We start from the raw sequence: 15,446 nt of genomic DNA, 5'->3' as shown, positions 1-15,446 counted from the left end.
TCTAATTGTTGTTTTTGTATAATTTCTAGTTGTGAATTTATTTTGGCATTTTGTTCCTGCATAATTTTCCTGAATTCTTCCAATTCTTTGTCTGTATTTTCCATGAATTTGTCTATTTTTTCCTCACTTTTGTCTGCTTTTTTGCTTCAACTCTTGGATCACCCTTAGTATTAGAGATTTGAATTTCCTATCAGGTAGTTCTAGTGCCTTTTCTTCCACTCGAAGTCATCTGGTGTCTTATTTTGAATGCCTTATGGAACCATCCTGTCCTGTGTTTGTAAATGTTTTGATATTGTATGCCGTCTTTGGGGCATTCAGTAGTTATTTTTCTCATTTATTCGTTGTAGATTAGTTTGTATTGTCCTTTTTTTTTTTTAATTTGGCTATTTCTGAGCAGGCGGCCTTGTGTTCTTTGTTGTTTGTTCGTCTGTGGGCACGATACTTTTCTCTTCCTTCTCCAATTGGCAGGGTCAGTCGCTTAGATATGGTACAGCAGGGCAGGTCTAGCCAAAGAGGAGTTTCTGGGATGGATTGTTTGTGGCACTTAGTACAGCCACCAGGGCTGGTTGTTAATCAGTGCAGGGCAGGTTCTTGTAGGCCTTGCTTGTGCTGCTTGGTGGTGTGAAGTTAAGCACACAGTGTAGGTAGGCAGGATGGAGGTGGGAGATTGTTATGTGTGGAGCTAAGATGGATATTGGAGAGAGGAGAGAGGAACAGGAGTGAAAAACATACAAAGCAACAAAAAAGAGTGCTAGGGAGGCTTGCCGTGGAGTGGAGAGATGAGAGACTATGCAATGGAGAAAAGCCAAAAGGGGAAGAAGAAAAAAAGAAAAGAATGAATAAATAAAAATTAGGAAGGAAAAAGAACAGCAAAGCTCCCAGGGATTCCACTAGTGCAGCTATGAGGTCTGGGGAAGTTGTTCCCAGGTGTTGGAGTACAGCCTGGCTAGAAGGCATAGAGGTATTCAGCACCAGGTATTCAGGGAACAGGAAGAGAAGGAAGGTATAGAAAGATGAGAAACTGAGTAATTAAGAAAGACAAAAAGGGAAAAAGAGGGAAAATTAATAAAAACAAATTAAAAAAAACCAAACAAAAAAAGTCCCCCCAAAAATCAGAAAAAAAAAAACCCATGGAAAAAGAAATGTTCTCAGGGATCCCTCTGTGCATCTGTGCAAGCTGAGGGGGTAGGTCTCAAGCTGTGTAGCACTGCCTGGCCACAATGGGCTCCCAACTCGAGAAAAGGAAAAAAAAAAAAAAATTTAAACAAACAAACAAACAAAAGCCCTGGGATCCCACCAGCATGGCAGCCCAGATCAGGAAGGAGTTCCCCACTTGAACGTAGCTGTGCAGCCCCTTAGGAAGAAGCAAAGATGGCGCACGGAGCCAGGTACTTGAGCAAAAGGAGGGGGAGGTGGTGAGAGCTAAGGAAGATATCAAAAGAAGTGGAAAAAAGCCACACCAGCAGCCAACAAATGGCACTCATGGCATCAGCCAGTGTGGGCGGGTGGAATCCAGGCAGCCGGTGCTTCCTGGCCAAGAGACTGTTGCCATGGGAAGCAGAGGAGGCCAAGTAGGGGTGAAGACGGGTGGGAGATGGGAAAGCTGGTTGTTTCCTCTCCTGCTTGAAGCTCTGTGAAGCTGCTTTCTCTTACCCCCTATTTTCTGGTTTCCGATAGGAGTCCAAAATGGTGGATTTGTGCTACATTAGCTGATAGGGGACCTCTGCGTGAATCTCTCCTTGCTCTCCGTTCTATGTCTGTTTTCTCACTGCATTTGGTGCTTGGCTGAGTTCTTTATCTCTTCATTTGATGTTTTAGGGTTTCAGGATTTCTGTTTTCTCTGTTTGGCTTAGTTTTTCGGATCTTTGCTGTGGAGGGACAGCATGGTGCTTCTGCCTAGAGCGCCATTTTGCCAGAAGTCCTCTGTATCCCACTTTGGTGAGTGGCGTCTGGGGTCTTAAAAGCTAGCTAGCAGCCATCTAAGATGCATCTATTTGTCCCAACCCACCTGGAGCAAAGGAGAATGAAGAGCACCAAAGACCCAAGGAAAATATTAGCCCAAGAGACAGAAAGGGCCACATAAACCAGACTCCATCAGCTTGAGACCAGAAGAATTAGATGATGCCCAGCTACCACCAATACCACAACTATCACAACAGAGATTCCCTGACAGAGCAGGAGAAGACTGGGGTGCAGAACTCAAATTCTAGTAAAAAGACCAGACTTAATGGTTTGACTGAGACTGGAGGGACCCTGGAAAACATGGCCCTCGGACTCTCTTTCAGCCCAAAACTAAAACCATTCCCAAGGTCAACTCTTCAGACAAAGATTAGACTGGACTATGGGACATAAAATGGTACTCATGAAGAGTGAGCTTCTTAGCTCAAGTAGATACACGAGACTAAATGGGCAGCTTCTGTCCAGAGGCGGGATTAGAGGGCAAAGAGTATCAGGAGCTGGTTGAATGGACACGCGAAATCCGGGGTGGAAAGGAAGAGTGTGCTGTCACAGTATAGGGAGATCAACTAGGGTCACATAACAATGTGTGTATAAATTTTTGTATAAGAAACTAACTTGAATTGTAAACTTTCACTTAAAGCATAATTAAAAAAAATAATTCAGGCAACTTCCATGTCAGTGAAATTTCTAGGGGTCCAGAAGTGTGGGGCATGTCGAGATACTCCTTCGAATGTGAAGGATAAGTTATTGCATTTGGCACCTCCCCCAACTAAAAAAGGAGGCACAATGCCTAGTAGGCCTTTTTGGATTTTGGAGGCAACATATTCCTCATTTGGGTGTGCTACTCTAGCCTATTTATCAAGTAACTCGAAAAGCTACTAGTTTTGAGTGGGGCCCAGAACAAGAGAATGCTCTGCAACAGATTGAGGCTGCTGTAGAAGCCGCTCTGTCACTTGGGCCTTATCATCTGGCTGATCCAATGGTGCTTGAAGTGTCAATGGCAGATAGAGATGTTGTTTGGAGTCTTTGACAGGCCCCTATTGGTGACTCGCAGTGCAGATCCTTAGGATTTCGGAGCTAAGCCCTGCCATCCTCTGCAGATAAATACTCTTGTTTTGAGATACAGCTTTTGGCTTGTTATTGGGCCTTAGTGGAGGCTGAATACTTAATCATGGGCCACCAAGTCACCATGAGGCCTGAGCTGCCCATCATGAACTGTGGTCTGACCCACAAAGCCATTAAATTGGACTCCATCATTAAATGAATGTGATATATACAAGATTGGGCCTGAACAGGACCTGAAGGCACAAGTCATTTGCTTGAGGAAGTGGCCCAAATGCCCATGGTCTCCGCTCCTGTCATATTACTTCCATCTCCCAGTCTGCATCTATGGCCTCATGGGGAGTTCCTTACAATCAGTTGACTGAGGAAGAGAAAACTCGTGCCTGGTTTACAGATGGTTCTGCACAATATGCCGGCATCACTTGCAAGTGGATAGCTGCAGCACTATAGCCCCTTTCTGGGACCTCCCTGAAGGACAGTGGGGAAGGGAAATCCTTCCAATCGGCAGAACTTCGAGCAGTGCACCTGGTTGTTCACTTTGCTTGGAAGGAGAAATGGCCAGATGTGCAATTGTATACTGATTCATGGGCTGCGGACAACGGTTTGGCCAGATGGTCAGGGACTTGGAAGGAAGATGATTTGGAAAATGGGAGACAAGGATTTATGGGGAAGAGGTATGTGGATAGGCCTCTCTGAATGGGCTAAAGAAGTGAAGATATTTGTGTCTCACATGAATGTATACCAAAGGGTGACCTCAGCAGAGGAGGATTTTAAAAATCAAGTGGATAGGATGAGGCATTCTTTGGAACCAGTCATCCTCTTCCTCCAGCCACTCCCATCATTGCCCAATGGGCTCATGAACAAAGTGGCCACAGTGGCAGAGATGGAGGTTATGCATGGGCTGAGCAACATGGACATCCACTCATCGCGGCCGACTTGGCTACAGCCACTGCTGAGTGCCCAATCTGCCAGCAGCAGAGACCACACTGTGTCCCTGATATGGCACCATTCCTCGAGGTGATCAGCCAGAAACCTGGTGGCAAGTTGATTACATTGGATCACTTCCATCATGGAAAGGACAGTGTTTTGTTCCTACTGGAATAGACGCTTACTCTGGATATAGATTTGCCTTCCCTGCATGCAATGCTTCCACCAAAACTACAATTCATGGACTTACAGAATGCCTTATCCACCATCATGGTATCCCACACATTATCACGTTGGATGAAGGGACTTACTTCACAGCAAATGCAGTTTGGCAACCGGCCCATGCTTATGGAATTCACTGGTGTTACCATGTTCCTCATCATCCTGAAGCAGCTGGATTGATAGAATAATGGACTGACCTTCACAGTTATGATGCCAGCTAGGTGGCAATACCTTGCGGAGTGGGGGTAGTGTTCTCCAGGAGGCTGTATATGCTCTAAACCAGCATCCAATATATGGTGCTGTATCTCCCATACCCACGATTCATGGGTCCAGGAATCAAGCGGTGGAAACGGGAGTGGCACCACTCACTATTACCCCTGGTGACCCACTCGCAAAATTTTTGCTTCCTGTCCCTGGGACATTATGCTGTGCGGGTCTAGAGGTCTCAGTTCCAAACAGAGGAATGCTCTCACCAGAAGACACATCACTGATTCTATTAAACTGGAAGCTAAGAATGCCACCTGGCTACTTTGGTTTCCTTATGCCTCTGGATCCACAGGCAAAGAATGGAGTTACCATATTGACTGGTGTGATTGATCCTGATTGCTAAGAGGAAATCAGGTTGATATTACATAATGGAAGTAAAGAAGACTATGTCTGGAATGCAGACAATCCCTTAGGGTGTCTCTTAGTACTACCATGCTCTGTGATTAAACTAAACTATAACAACCCAATTCCAACATGACTAATGGCCCAGACCCTTCAGGAATGAAGGTTTGGGTAACCCCTCCAGGCGAAAAACCATGGTCAGTTGAGGTGCTTGCTGAGGGCAAAGGGAATATGGAATGGGTGGTGGAAGAAGGTAGTTCTAAATACAGTTCTGACCATGTGACCAGTTGCAGAAACGAGGACTGTAACTGTTATGAGTATTTCTGTGTTGTATATATACATCAAGTATTTTTGTTTTCTTTGCTTATAAGGTATAAGATATAAACAGGGCTACTGTATTTTCAGTTGTATGTGTGTTAGTTGTATCACGTTAGGCACAAGTATGACTTTATAATTGTCTTTATTCGAGATTATGTATGGTTTGGGGAGATGTGTACAGGTGCCAAGTTGACCAAGGTGGACTGTGATCATTAAAGTTGTGTGTCAATTTGGCTAGGCCATGATTCTAAGTGATTTGGCATTTGTATGATGATATGATCACTTCCATGATGAGATCTGATATAATGTGATCCCTTCCACGATGGGATCTGCTGTGAGTAGCCAGTCAGTTGTAAGGGCGTTTCCTAGGGGGTGTGACCTGCATTGAATATAAGTGGACTTTCTGGCAGGGCTTGTCGACTTTTGCTTGCTTTGGATCCTGCAGCTGGCTTCTGTTCATCTGACCTCTGGTTCTTGGGATTTGAGCTAACAGTATACCTGCCATCATGCCTGCCGATCCTGGGATTTGTCATTCTTCTCAGCCTGTTAGCAAGAGCCCTGCTGTCTGACCTGCTGATCGTGGGTTCCCCAGCCCTTGCTGCTATAAGAATCAGGAGAAGCCTCCAGGCTGACCCAAGGACTTGGGACATTCCAGCTTCTACAATCACTTGAGCCATTTTCTTGATATAAATCTCTCTCTCTATATATTTATATGCTTTACTGGCTTTTTTTCTCTAGACAAGCCAGCCTAAAACATGCACCAAGTTTCATGAAGATATCCTCCTGTATTTTCTTCTACTACTCTTTTGGTTCTGCTTTTTATGTTTATATTCTTAATTTATTTTTGTGAATGGTATAAGTTGGGAACCATAATTTTAATATTTTTGTAGTTAATAATTTTTGCTTTGAAAACCTGGAGCATGGTATATTTCTATAATACAACTATAGAGGAGTAATCCATATGTAAGGAGATCTGTGTTCTGTCAGTCCATTTATCTGGTTCTTCAATGGTTTATTCATTTGTACATCAGTGATTCATTGAACAACTACTATTGCAAGACACTGTGCTTGGTATTGCAATACCATGTCTTAAAATGCTGTGTTGACAGTTTTGAGGCGCTGGCTGGAGGCCAGTTGTCCCTTTCTTAAGGAGCTGTTTAAGTCCACTCTCCACTCCCTTTATCAGGTTCTCATGCTCCTGGGCCACAATGGAATTGTTCTAATTGCCCCAGGGCTAAAAGCCCAACAATTAGGGACAGCTTGTATGCCCCCTGAGCTTGCAGAATTATTCAAAATGCCCAGACTCAGAAGCCCACAAAACCTAGTTTACTCCACTGTGTTTGCCATACATAAGTCCCCTCCTACAACTCCAGCTTGTTGTAAACTTGTCCCTAGGTGTGACCCCCTGTGTGGCCCTGCATCATGGCATACTGTGCCTCCCTGACTCTGGGAACTGAGTTTAATGAACCTAGTACTTTCCATGGCCTTCTAATTCCTCATTCTTGAATCACACCTCAGTTACCATCCCATGAATCTATTAGAGAAAAATAGGGAATACAGTGGAGAACAAGAAAGATATAATATCTAGCCTCATGGAGCTAACTTTCATGTGCGGGGTGTGTGTGTGTGTGTGTGTGTGTATGGCATGAAGAATTTGGGAGGAAGGAAACTGAGTTGAAATAATTCGCACAATAAATTCGCTATGGTTGTGATAAGTTCTACAAAGGAGAAGTACAGGGTGCTATGAGAGCTTATAACTGGAGGTCCTAATCCTGGTGGTGGTGGTGGTAGACAGGTGGTTAGGGAAAACTTTCTTAAGTAGTAACATATGTGCTGAGTTTTGAAGAATGACTAGGAATTTACTTAACAGAATTAGATTGGGATAAGGGATGGGAGGTAGAATGGGTAGGAAAGAATACTTCAGGTAATGGGAAATAGCATATACTAGGGCCTTGAGATGGGAAAGAACTAGGGATTAGAGAAGCTGAGAGAAGACTATTGTGGTTGAGGTCAGAGAGCGACAGAGATAGTGTGAAACAGGCCTGATATTGTGGATAGAGAGCAGAACCGATAGACCAAGGATCAAATTAAGCATTATCAGCTAAAGTTAGTGGGAAGCCATAGAAGGATTTTTAATTAATTAATTGAAATGATTAGATATACGTTTTTATAAGATCCTTCTGGCCACTGATAAGAATGGAGGCGTCAAAGAGTGTATGTGCCGAGGTCATTTAGGAAGCTATTATTGTAGGTCACATGAGAGATGGACTAAAGCGGTAGTGGAGATGGAGGGAATTGGGTTGTTATTTCTTTAACACTATTTCAGGATTCCAATTGTAAAAATTGGAATTCAGGAAACCCTGGCGGCGTAGTGTTTAAGAGCTACGGCTGCTAACCAAAAGGCTGGCAGTTCAAATCCACTAAGCACTCTCTGGAAACTCTGTGGCGCAGTTCTCCTCTGTTCTGTAGGATCTCCATGAGTCGGAATTAACTCGATGGCAATGGAGTTTAACAGGTATTTCACGAAGAGCAAAAAACTAATTGTTAGGAAAATGGTTAGTTCTGCATTTAGAATAACCAAACCCAAACCCATTGCCATCGAGTTGATTCTGACTTATAGCAACCCCACAGGACAGAGTAAAACTGCCCCACAGGGTTTCCAAGGCTGTAAATCTTTACAGAAGCAGATCGCCACATTTTTCTCCCATGAACCCACTTTTCAGTGGATTCAAACTGCTGAACTTTTGGTTGGCAGCCGAGCACTTTAACCATGGCTCCACCAAGACTCCTGGCACTTAGGATAGAGAGAGGTTATTTTCCCAAAATCAAAGAAGCAGCAGAGATAATTAGTTAAGTGAGCCCAGCTGAAAGTATGTGTAGGCATTCCCCACTCCTAGCTGTTTAATCCGATTCTAGCTGAATACCAGGTATAGAAAGTAGACAGTTCTGAAAGACATATATATAAATGGAATTTTTACAATTGGAATCATTTTAAATTTGCAAGGAGATTTTGTAATTTAAAGGGACCTGGTGCTGAGTTGCTTGGTTCAGCACTAGATACTTTGGTAAATATGTGATTATCCTATATTTGTCTGTATTGTATTTCAGATTTTCTTGTATTGGATTTTTAAAATGTTTACCCCAATTTAGTTGGGTATTTGTAAATATCATGTAGTGATATTCTGATATCCTGATACTGAGCTGACTTTAGAGACACACCTTGGGTGTTTCCTATCTAGCAGGAAACCTTTGTTAGAGGCACATTGAGAGAAATGGTTCTGTGTTGGATAAGCTTGGGGAAGGTCGTATACTCTATCCTCCTCTTGGAGATTTACAATGCACACAGAGATCATTAAAGCTAAGAGAGCAAAGTGGAACTTATTACTTGCCATGTAAGGGATAACTGCATTGTCGAAATCTGAGTCTAGTTCTGAGTGGAAGTCTTTTTGAGTCAAAAGGAGAAGGGCTAGATGTAAGATAAGAGGAAGTTTTGCCCAAATCAGGCAGGATCCTGAAGGCCATTATTTGTTGATTGGGTCAGGAGAGGACTGTAAGATCTTCTTTTGGAATAGCCATTGTTGTGGTTTACATCAGTAATTATGGGCATAGTTCTTAAGGAAGTCCAAGATGGGTTGCATAAAGTTCTGTTAGGTTCAAGGTCATATAGCAGGCACTTTCATATTGTCTTAGTTAGGGTTCTTTGGAGAAGCAGAACTGGTGATATATAAAGTATAGGTATAAATATAAGTAAAGTGTATACACCCACTCCTTATTTATCAACATGGTTAAGTTCCAACAGATAATTATGCAAAAACTGATATTATGTGAAAATGGAGGGTGACCACATCAGATCACAAAATGGAGGATGACTACTTCATTACATAATGGCCAAATTATGTCATTACATAACTGTCAAATTACATCACTACATAACTGCCAAACCACTGAGAATCATGGCCAGGCCAATTTGACACATAACCTTAATCATCACAGCCAGTGTTATTCTCGTCTCACACCTCAACATTTGTAACTGCCAGACATACATCATTAATACACAAGTAGATTTTTTACTATTGTTGTAAAAGTGAAGTGTTGGCTAACGAGATAGTGGATAAGTGAGGAATAAAAGCAAACCAAACCTGTTGCTGTTGAGTCCATTCCAACTCAAAGCAACCCTATAGCGACCCTATAGGGTCCCTTTGACAGTGGGACTGTCCCATAGGGTTTCCAGGGAGTGGCTGGTGGATCTGAACTGCCGATCTTTTGGTTAGTAGCCAAGCTCTTAACCACTGCACCGCCAGGGCTCCATAGGTATGTACAGATATACAAGATCCGTTCATCAGGCTACAGGCTGGAGACTCTTGTAGTCTTGTGTCCCAAAATGCGTAGATCAGGTGATAAGAGGAGTGTTCTGGAAAAAATGTCGGGGGCAGAACACGCCCTAGAGAAACTCCTTTTTGATCCTAAGTTCTTCGACTGATTGAATGAGGCCCACTGACATTATGGAAGTTAATCTGCTTTACTTAAGGCCAACTGATTTAATCACATATAATTTCTTTATAAGAGCAACTAGACTAATGTTTTACCAAACAAAAGTTTACATAAAATTATCCATCATACATATGCATAAGCTTGTGATTTGGAATTTTTTTTATTCAACATAGCTTTAAAGTTCCCAAGAAGTTCTGTAGTGAAAGAACCTGCTTAACATTGTCTAAGTTTGAATAGTAGACCCTGTTGTTAATAACTAATATCCTGAGGAACACATCATGAAAATATTGCTTTACTGAAAAGTGTACATTTTCAGGAACAAATTAACTCAAGAACTCAATATCAAGCCAGGATTTGGCTCAGATCTAGCTATGAGCTCAGTCTTGTCATTCAAGATACTGATAGTAGAAAAATAATATCTAGGGATCTGAGCGGATGGTTGTTAATAATATTGTTTGGATGGGCCCTTGTATGTTTCCTTCTTTCTTGGAGAAAGGTGGACTATATACATTTTGGAAAGACATTTGGACTCTAGAAACCCAATAAACAGCAGGGTGCAATGTGAAGTCTCAAGCTCTGTCATGTTTCTGTAGCCAGGGCTCCTTTTCCTCAAAACAGCTTTCTGGCTTTTCCTGGCACTGGAGCTAGACAAAAGACCCCTTGGTGTCTTTGGACCTTGGTGATTCAAACTGGTGAAGAAAATTGGATCTGATGCATGGCTCCGCAGATGTTTTCCTGCAACTCCCATCACTCTTGATGCTCAGGTGTTAGGAACATCAGTGTAGGACTTGGATACGCTTCTCTAACTCTGGCATTTCCAGCTGCTAGAACTGATTCTCTGGTAGACTTACAATGCTCCTTAAGTGCTACAACTCAAACTATGGACTGTGTTGCACATTATTCTCTTGAGGACAAGCCCTTGAACAAGCGGTTACCTTCCTTATGGCTCCATTCACCTCCTTATTCTAATTGTATAAATAAAGGGATTCAGAAGAGGGGTGAGGATAGTATTTAGCACAGATGCTATTATTAATCTTAAAAGAGGAGTGCATTGTGGCTTTCAGGTACCTGAACAGAACAGCTCCGTAGAGCAGGGAGACAACCATCAGGTGAGAGGTACAGGTAGAGAAAGACTTCTGGCGGCCAGTGGCTGAAGAAATCCGTAGGAGGGTGGACATATGTAGATATAAGAAATCATTGTTAAGAGGACTGACCCTGGGATCACCAAGCTGGTTGCCAGGAGATCCAGGAGCTCCAAAAGTGTGGTGTCAGTACAGGCTGCTTTCAAGATTGGACCAACATCACAGTAGAAATGATTGATGATGTTGTTGCCACAGAATGGCAGCTGAATGAGTGGCAGTGTCTGACAGAAGATAATGGTGAAGCCTGCTACCCAGGAGCTGAAGGCCAGCCGCAGGCAGAGGTTGCTGGTCATGATGGTGGGGTAGCGAAGGGGCTTGCAGATGGCCATGTAGCGGTTGAAAGACATGGCAGTGAGAATGAGGAACTCGGTAGTGCCCAGGAAGAAGTGGAAGAAGGCCTGCAGGAGGCAGCAGGGAATGCAAATGACTGTTGTTGCCACTACAAAGGTTTCTAGCAGTTTGGGGATAACCGTGGTGGTGTACCAGATCTCAAGGAAGGACAAGTTGCAAAGGAAGAAATACATTGGCATTTGTAGCCTGGGCTCTGCCCAGACAATGACAATAATGAGCCCATTGCCTGCAAGGGTTAATATGTAGATGAGAAAGATCACTGTAAAGAGAGGGATCTGTATGTATGGGAATAGACTCTGTGATTGTTGTGCCATTTCTCATGTCCCTTGATATTCTAGAAAAACAGAAAAAGAAAGGAGCACCTCAGAACTTTTACAACACGCTTGAATATAGTTCTGACACAAAAAGGGAGGATTCTGGGTCCTTCAGGACTCCCACCCACATGGACACATACACATACACACACACATACACACACAACTCCACTTTCTTACTGATGATTTGGTTTGCTCCTTTGTCAGCTAAAGTGACTTTTAACGGACTTTGAAAGTATTAAGTACCCTTGAATAATGGAATAGTATTTTTTTTTTTACCTTTATACAGCTACAAGAAAAATCAGTTTAAATGTAGTGGTTTATCTGTCAATAATCCAGATTTTTTTTTAAATGAACAGTTTTATATAATGACATGCATACATAAACAGTTTTATCTAATGACGTGTACATAAACATAAAAAGTTAACCTCCGCTCCCATGTTATGTTCTGAAAGAGAATTCTTGACTTTTATATTATAGATATGTTTAAGAAAGCTGATTATAACCTATATATTTATATAACTAAAACCCATTGCCATTATATTAGTGGTGAGATACAACTTAGAATAGATTTTTTTAAATAAGAATCTACTCCCAAATTGTACTTCAGGCACATTTTTTTAAAGGAGACTCAAAAATATTCAAAATTAAATGAATAAAACTTAGTAAGTAGAGAAATACAGTAAACTTTAATGCAAAATTCCAAGATTAGCTGAATCAGGACCTGGTAAAATTACTGGTTGTTGTCACATTAACTCTGACTCATGGTGACCCCATGTTATGTTAGAGTAAAACTGCTCCATAGGGTTTTTCTTGGCTGATTTTTTGGAAGTAGATTGCCAGGCCTTTCTTCTGAGGCATCTCTGGGTAGACTCAAACTTCCAACTTTTTTGTGAGTAGCTGAGTGTGTTAACCATTTATATTATTCAGGAACTCCTCTGGTATATAGTAAGTACCTAATAAAGTTTTGTTGAATAAAGACCTGTAGATGCCAATCTAAAAAAGTGAAAAGAGTAGTAAATGCTAAGGATAACAAATTGGGAATTCTGGAAAGTATATTCCTACCAAAACTTTCTTTTGTGGTTTTGTATCTTTTCCTACCAAGTAAAGTATTCTATTTGTATATGAAATTCATAGGCTGAGAACTTTCTTTCTGTTATACTAATATTCACTAGAAAATAGTAAAGCTCCTTTTTCTTTTATTTAGGGTATTTTTCCATATGGTTTTGCATTAACATGGGTAAGGTAAATTACTGTGAAATGAATTGCACAATTTTCAAAGTACACACACAGGACATGTTGCATGAAAGAGGCAGCTGACAGTTCATTGATAGGTTGCTTAATTCTTCCCCCCGCAAAGAGTAAACACTAATTCTCTGAGTGCTTACGGGAGAAATTACGTCTATTTCCTCCTACCTCTTTTCTAGACCAGGAGAGGATTATTCTTTGTCTATAATGCCACAAGCCCCAGAAAACTAAAAAGACAGATAGCATTTGAACTTGTACTAACGACCAATATAACTGGTGGAAAGCCTGGTCTCTCTGTATAGGGTAGATCGGCAATTATCTTCATTTCCCACACAGAGAATGGCAGTTTTTCCAGCCCAATTTGCAAGGGCTAAACAGCCCACAATTTGGAGAATTAGACCTATTAATTCCGTACGCATTTGTTGAGAGCTTGCTTGTTACAAGTCCTGTTAGACACTTAAGGAGTTTGTGGACAGGGTGAGAGGCCGTATATAATAATTACAACATAGCCTATAAGTGAAAGTGTGGTGTTGTGCACAGATTGTGTTGGGAGCACACAGGAGAGGCCCCTTACCTAGTCTGGGTAGGGGTTAAAGGAAGGTTTTTAGAGAAGGAGGTGCTAAGCTGAATCTTGTTGTTACCTGCCGTGGAGTTGGCGCCCTGCTCATGGGAACACCATGCACAGTGCCACTGAAACCTGTTCAGGATCATAGCTAACACACAAGCCTCCACTGACAGATGGGTAGTGGCTGCACGTAAGGTGCATTGGCCGGGAACTGAACCTGAGTCTCCCGCATGGAAAGTGAAAATTCTACCACGGAACCACCACTGCCCTCAAATGCTCAGTCCTAGAGAAGTTAAATAGGAAGGTGTGGTGGGGAAGGGAAAATGCACTCCAGACAAGGATGCAGTGTTTGTGGGAATGGAGCTGAAGCTGGGATTAGGGCTTGTCCTGGCACGTCTGACAACCTCACAGGTGGGGCAGGCCTCCTGAGAGTCAGCTGAACTTGATGGATTCTCAATGTTTTTGGCAGGGGGAATCTTGAATGAGGGAGTCGCTAACATGGGCAAATGTGTGTGTGTTTGCATGTGTCTGAATGTGTGTATGTGGGGACAGCATGGTGTCCTTGATGCATGCTTTATGCTGAATGAGCTCTCTTGAGATCCTGGTCACAGACAGCACTACTGTGCTATCTAGGTGACAAAGTGGGGCACACAGAGGGAGAGACATATTCTCTCTTGTAAGGAACCTGCCTGGGTTTGCATCAGGAGGCCCCAGGAGCAGCAGCAGCAGTGTCAGCAGAAATGGTGCCAGCAGAAGTGGCAGTACCAGGCGAGAGCAGTGGCTCCCAGCGAAGTAGCAGCAGTGTCCAGCAGAAAGATGCATAACAGGAGACGAGACAGGAACCAGGGGCAGCTGCCTGGACAGCCAGTTGGACTGGGCTGTGAGTACACATGAAGTTTTGTGAGAGTTTGAGGGAGCTTAGAGGTCTTGAGTTAACAGGATAGCAATATTCAGAGAAACACAGGAAAGTAACCTTAGGAAACTAAACCCCATTGCTGTGGAGTCGATTCTGACTCATAGCGACCCTATAGGATAAAGTAGAACTCCCCCATAGGGTTTCCAAGGAGCAGCTGGTGGATTTGAACTGCTGACTTTTCGGTTAGCAGCTGAACTCTTAACCACTACTAAAGTTATACAGAATTTAAAATGCTGAACTAAACACTGCAGTCTATATGCTTATTAAAATTTAGTTATATACTCTTGACTATTTGCTTTAGTAAAGTGTCAATGCATAGGGTCACATGATATTTCTCCTTATTTCCCCATATTAATTACTCACCAAAACAAACAAGACCAGTTACTGTTGAGTTGATTCCTATGCATGTCAAACTCGTGTGTCAAAGTAGAAATGTGCTTTATAGGGTTATCAGTGACTGATTTTCCAGAAGTAGATCACCAAACCTTTTTTTCCGAGATGTCTCTTGGTGTATTTGAACCGCCAACCTTTCTGTTAGTAGCTGAGTGCTTAACTGTTTGCACTACCCAGAGATAACTCAATTAGTGACCAAGTCTTATTAATTTTACCCCCTTAGCTGAGGTAAATTCCAATCTGTTCCTTTCTTTCCAGGTTTTCTGAGGCTACTTTAGTTCATGTAGTCATCTTTCACCAGGATTAAAGTACAACCTCCTAACTGGACTTCTGTCTCCTGACCTGCCACACTCTTTTCTAGCCATGTTTCAAGCTGTTGCATGGGTGATCATTTTAAAACACAATTCTGACATGTCATTCCTTAGAACCTTGAGGGTAATATCCGAACTCCTTAGCTTGACATTCAAAGCCATTGATGACCTGGTCTTAACTACCTTTGCTGTTTGATCTTTTGCCATTTTGTTCTTCCTTCCACATTCTGTACTCCATTATTGGATTACTTTAGTTCAGAGGTCAGCACACTACTGCCCCTGCCTGTATTTGTATCTTCTTGGGGGCTATCGTAAATGGTATTGATTTGGTGATTTCCTCTTCAGGGTTCTCTTTGTTGGTGTAAAGGAATCCAACTGATTTTTGTATGTTTATCTTGTATCCTGAAACTTTGCTGAACTAGTTCCAGTAGTTTTCTTGTGGATTCCTTGGGGTTTTCTGTGTATAAGATCATATCATCTGCAAATAGAGTTACTTTAACTTCTTCCCTACCTATTTGGATGCCCTTTATTTCTTTTTCTAGCCTAACTTCTCTGGCTAGGACCTCCAGCACAATGTTGAATAATAGTGGTGATAAAGGGCATCCTTGTCTGGTTCCT

At 42.3% G+C, this 15,446-nt stretch overlaps 1 protein-coding gene across 1 annotated transcript; it reads right to left on the bottom strand.

The window, feature by feature from the left end:
* Positions 1–10,062: 10,062 nt before the first annotated feature.
* On the bottom strand, positions 10,063–11,492 carry LOC101354230 (olfactory receptor 6X1). Its single transcript, XM_012559253.2, is given in 5 exon segments — positions 10,063–10,555; positions 10,558–10,616; positions 10,618–10,765; positions 10,768–11,363; positions 11,365–11,492. Coding segments are annotated over 5 exon segments (930 nt in total). The 5' UTR covers positions 11,403–11,492; the 3' UTR covers positions 10,063–10,466.
* Between the last annotated feature and the right edge of the window lie 3,954 nt (positions 11,493–15,446).

The sequence above is a fragment of the Trichechus manatus genome, unplaced genomic scaffold, assembly GCF_000243295.1.
Source record: "Trichechus manatus latirostris isolate Lorelei unplaced genomic scaffold, TriManLat1.0 scaffold00227, whole genome shotgun sequence".
Lineage (NCBI taxonomy): Eukaryota > Metazoa > Chordata > Mammalia > Sirenia > Trichechidae > Trichechus > Trichechus manatus.
Note: the sequence above shows the minus strand (reverse complement) of the source record. Positions and strands in the feature narration are given on the sequence as shown.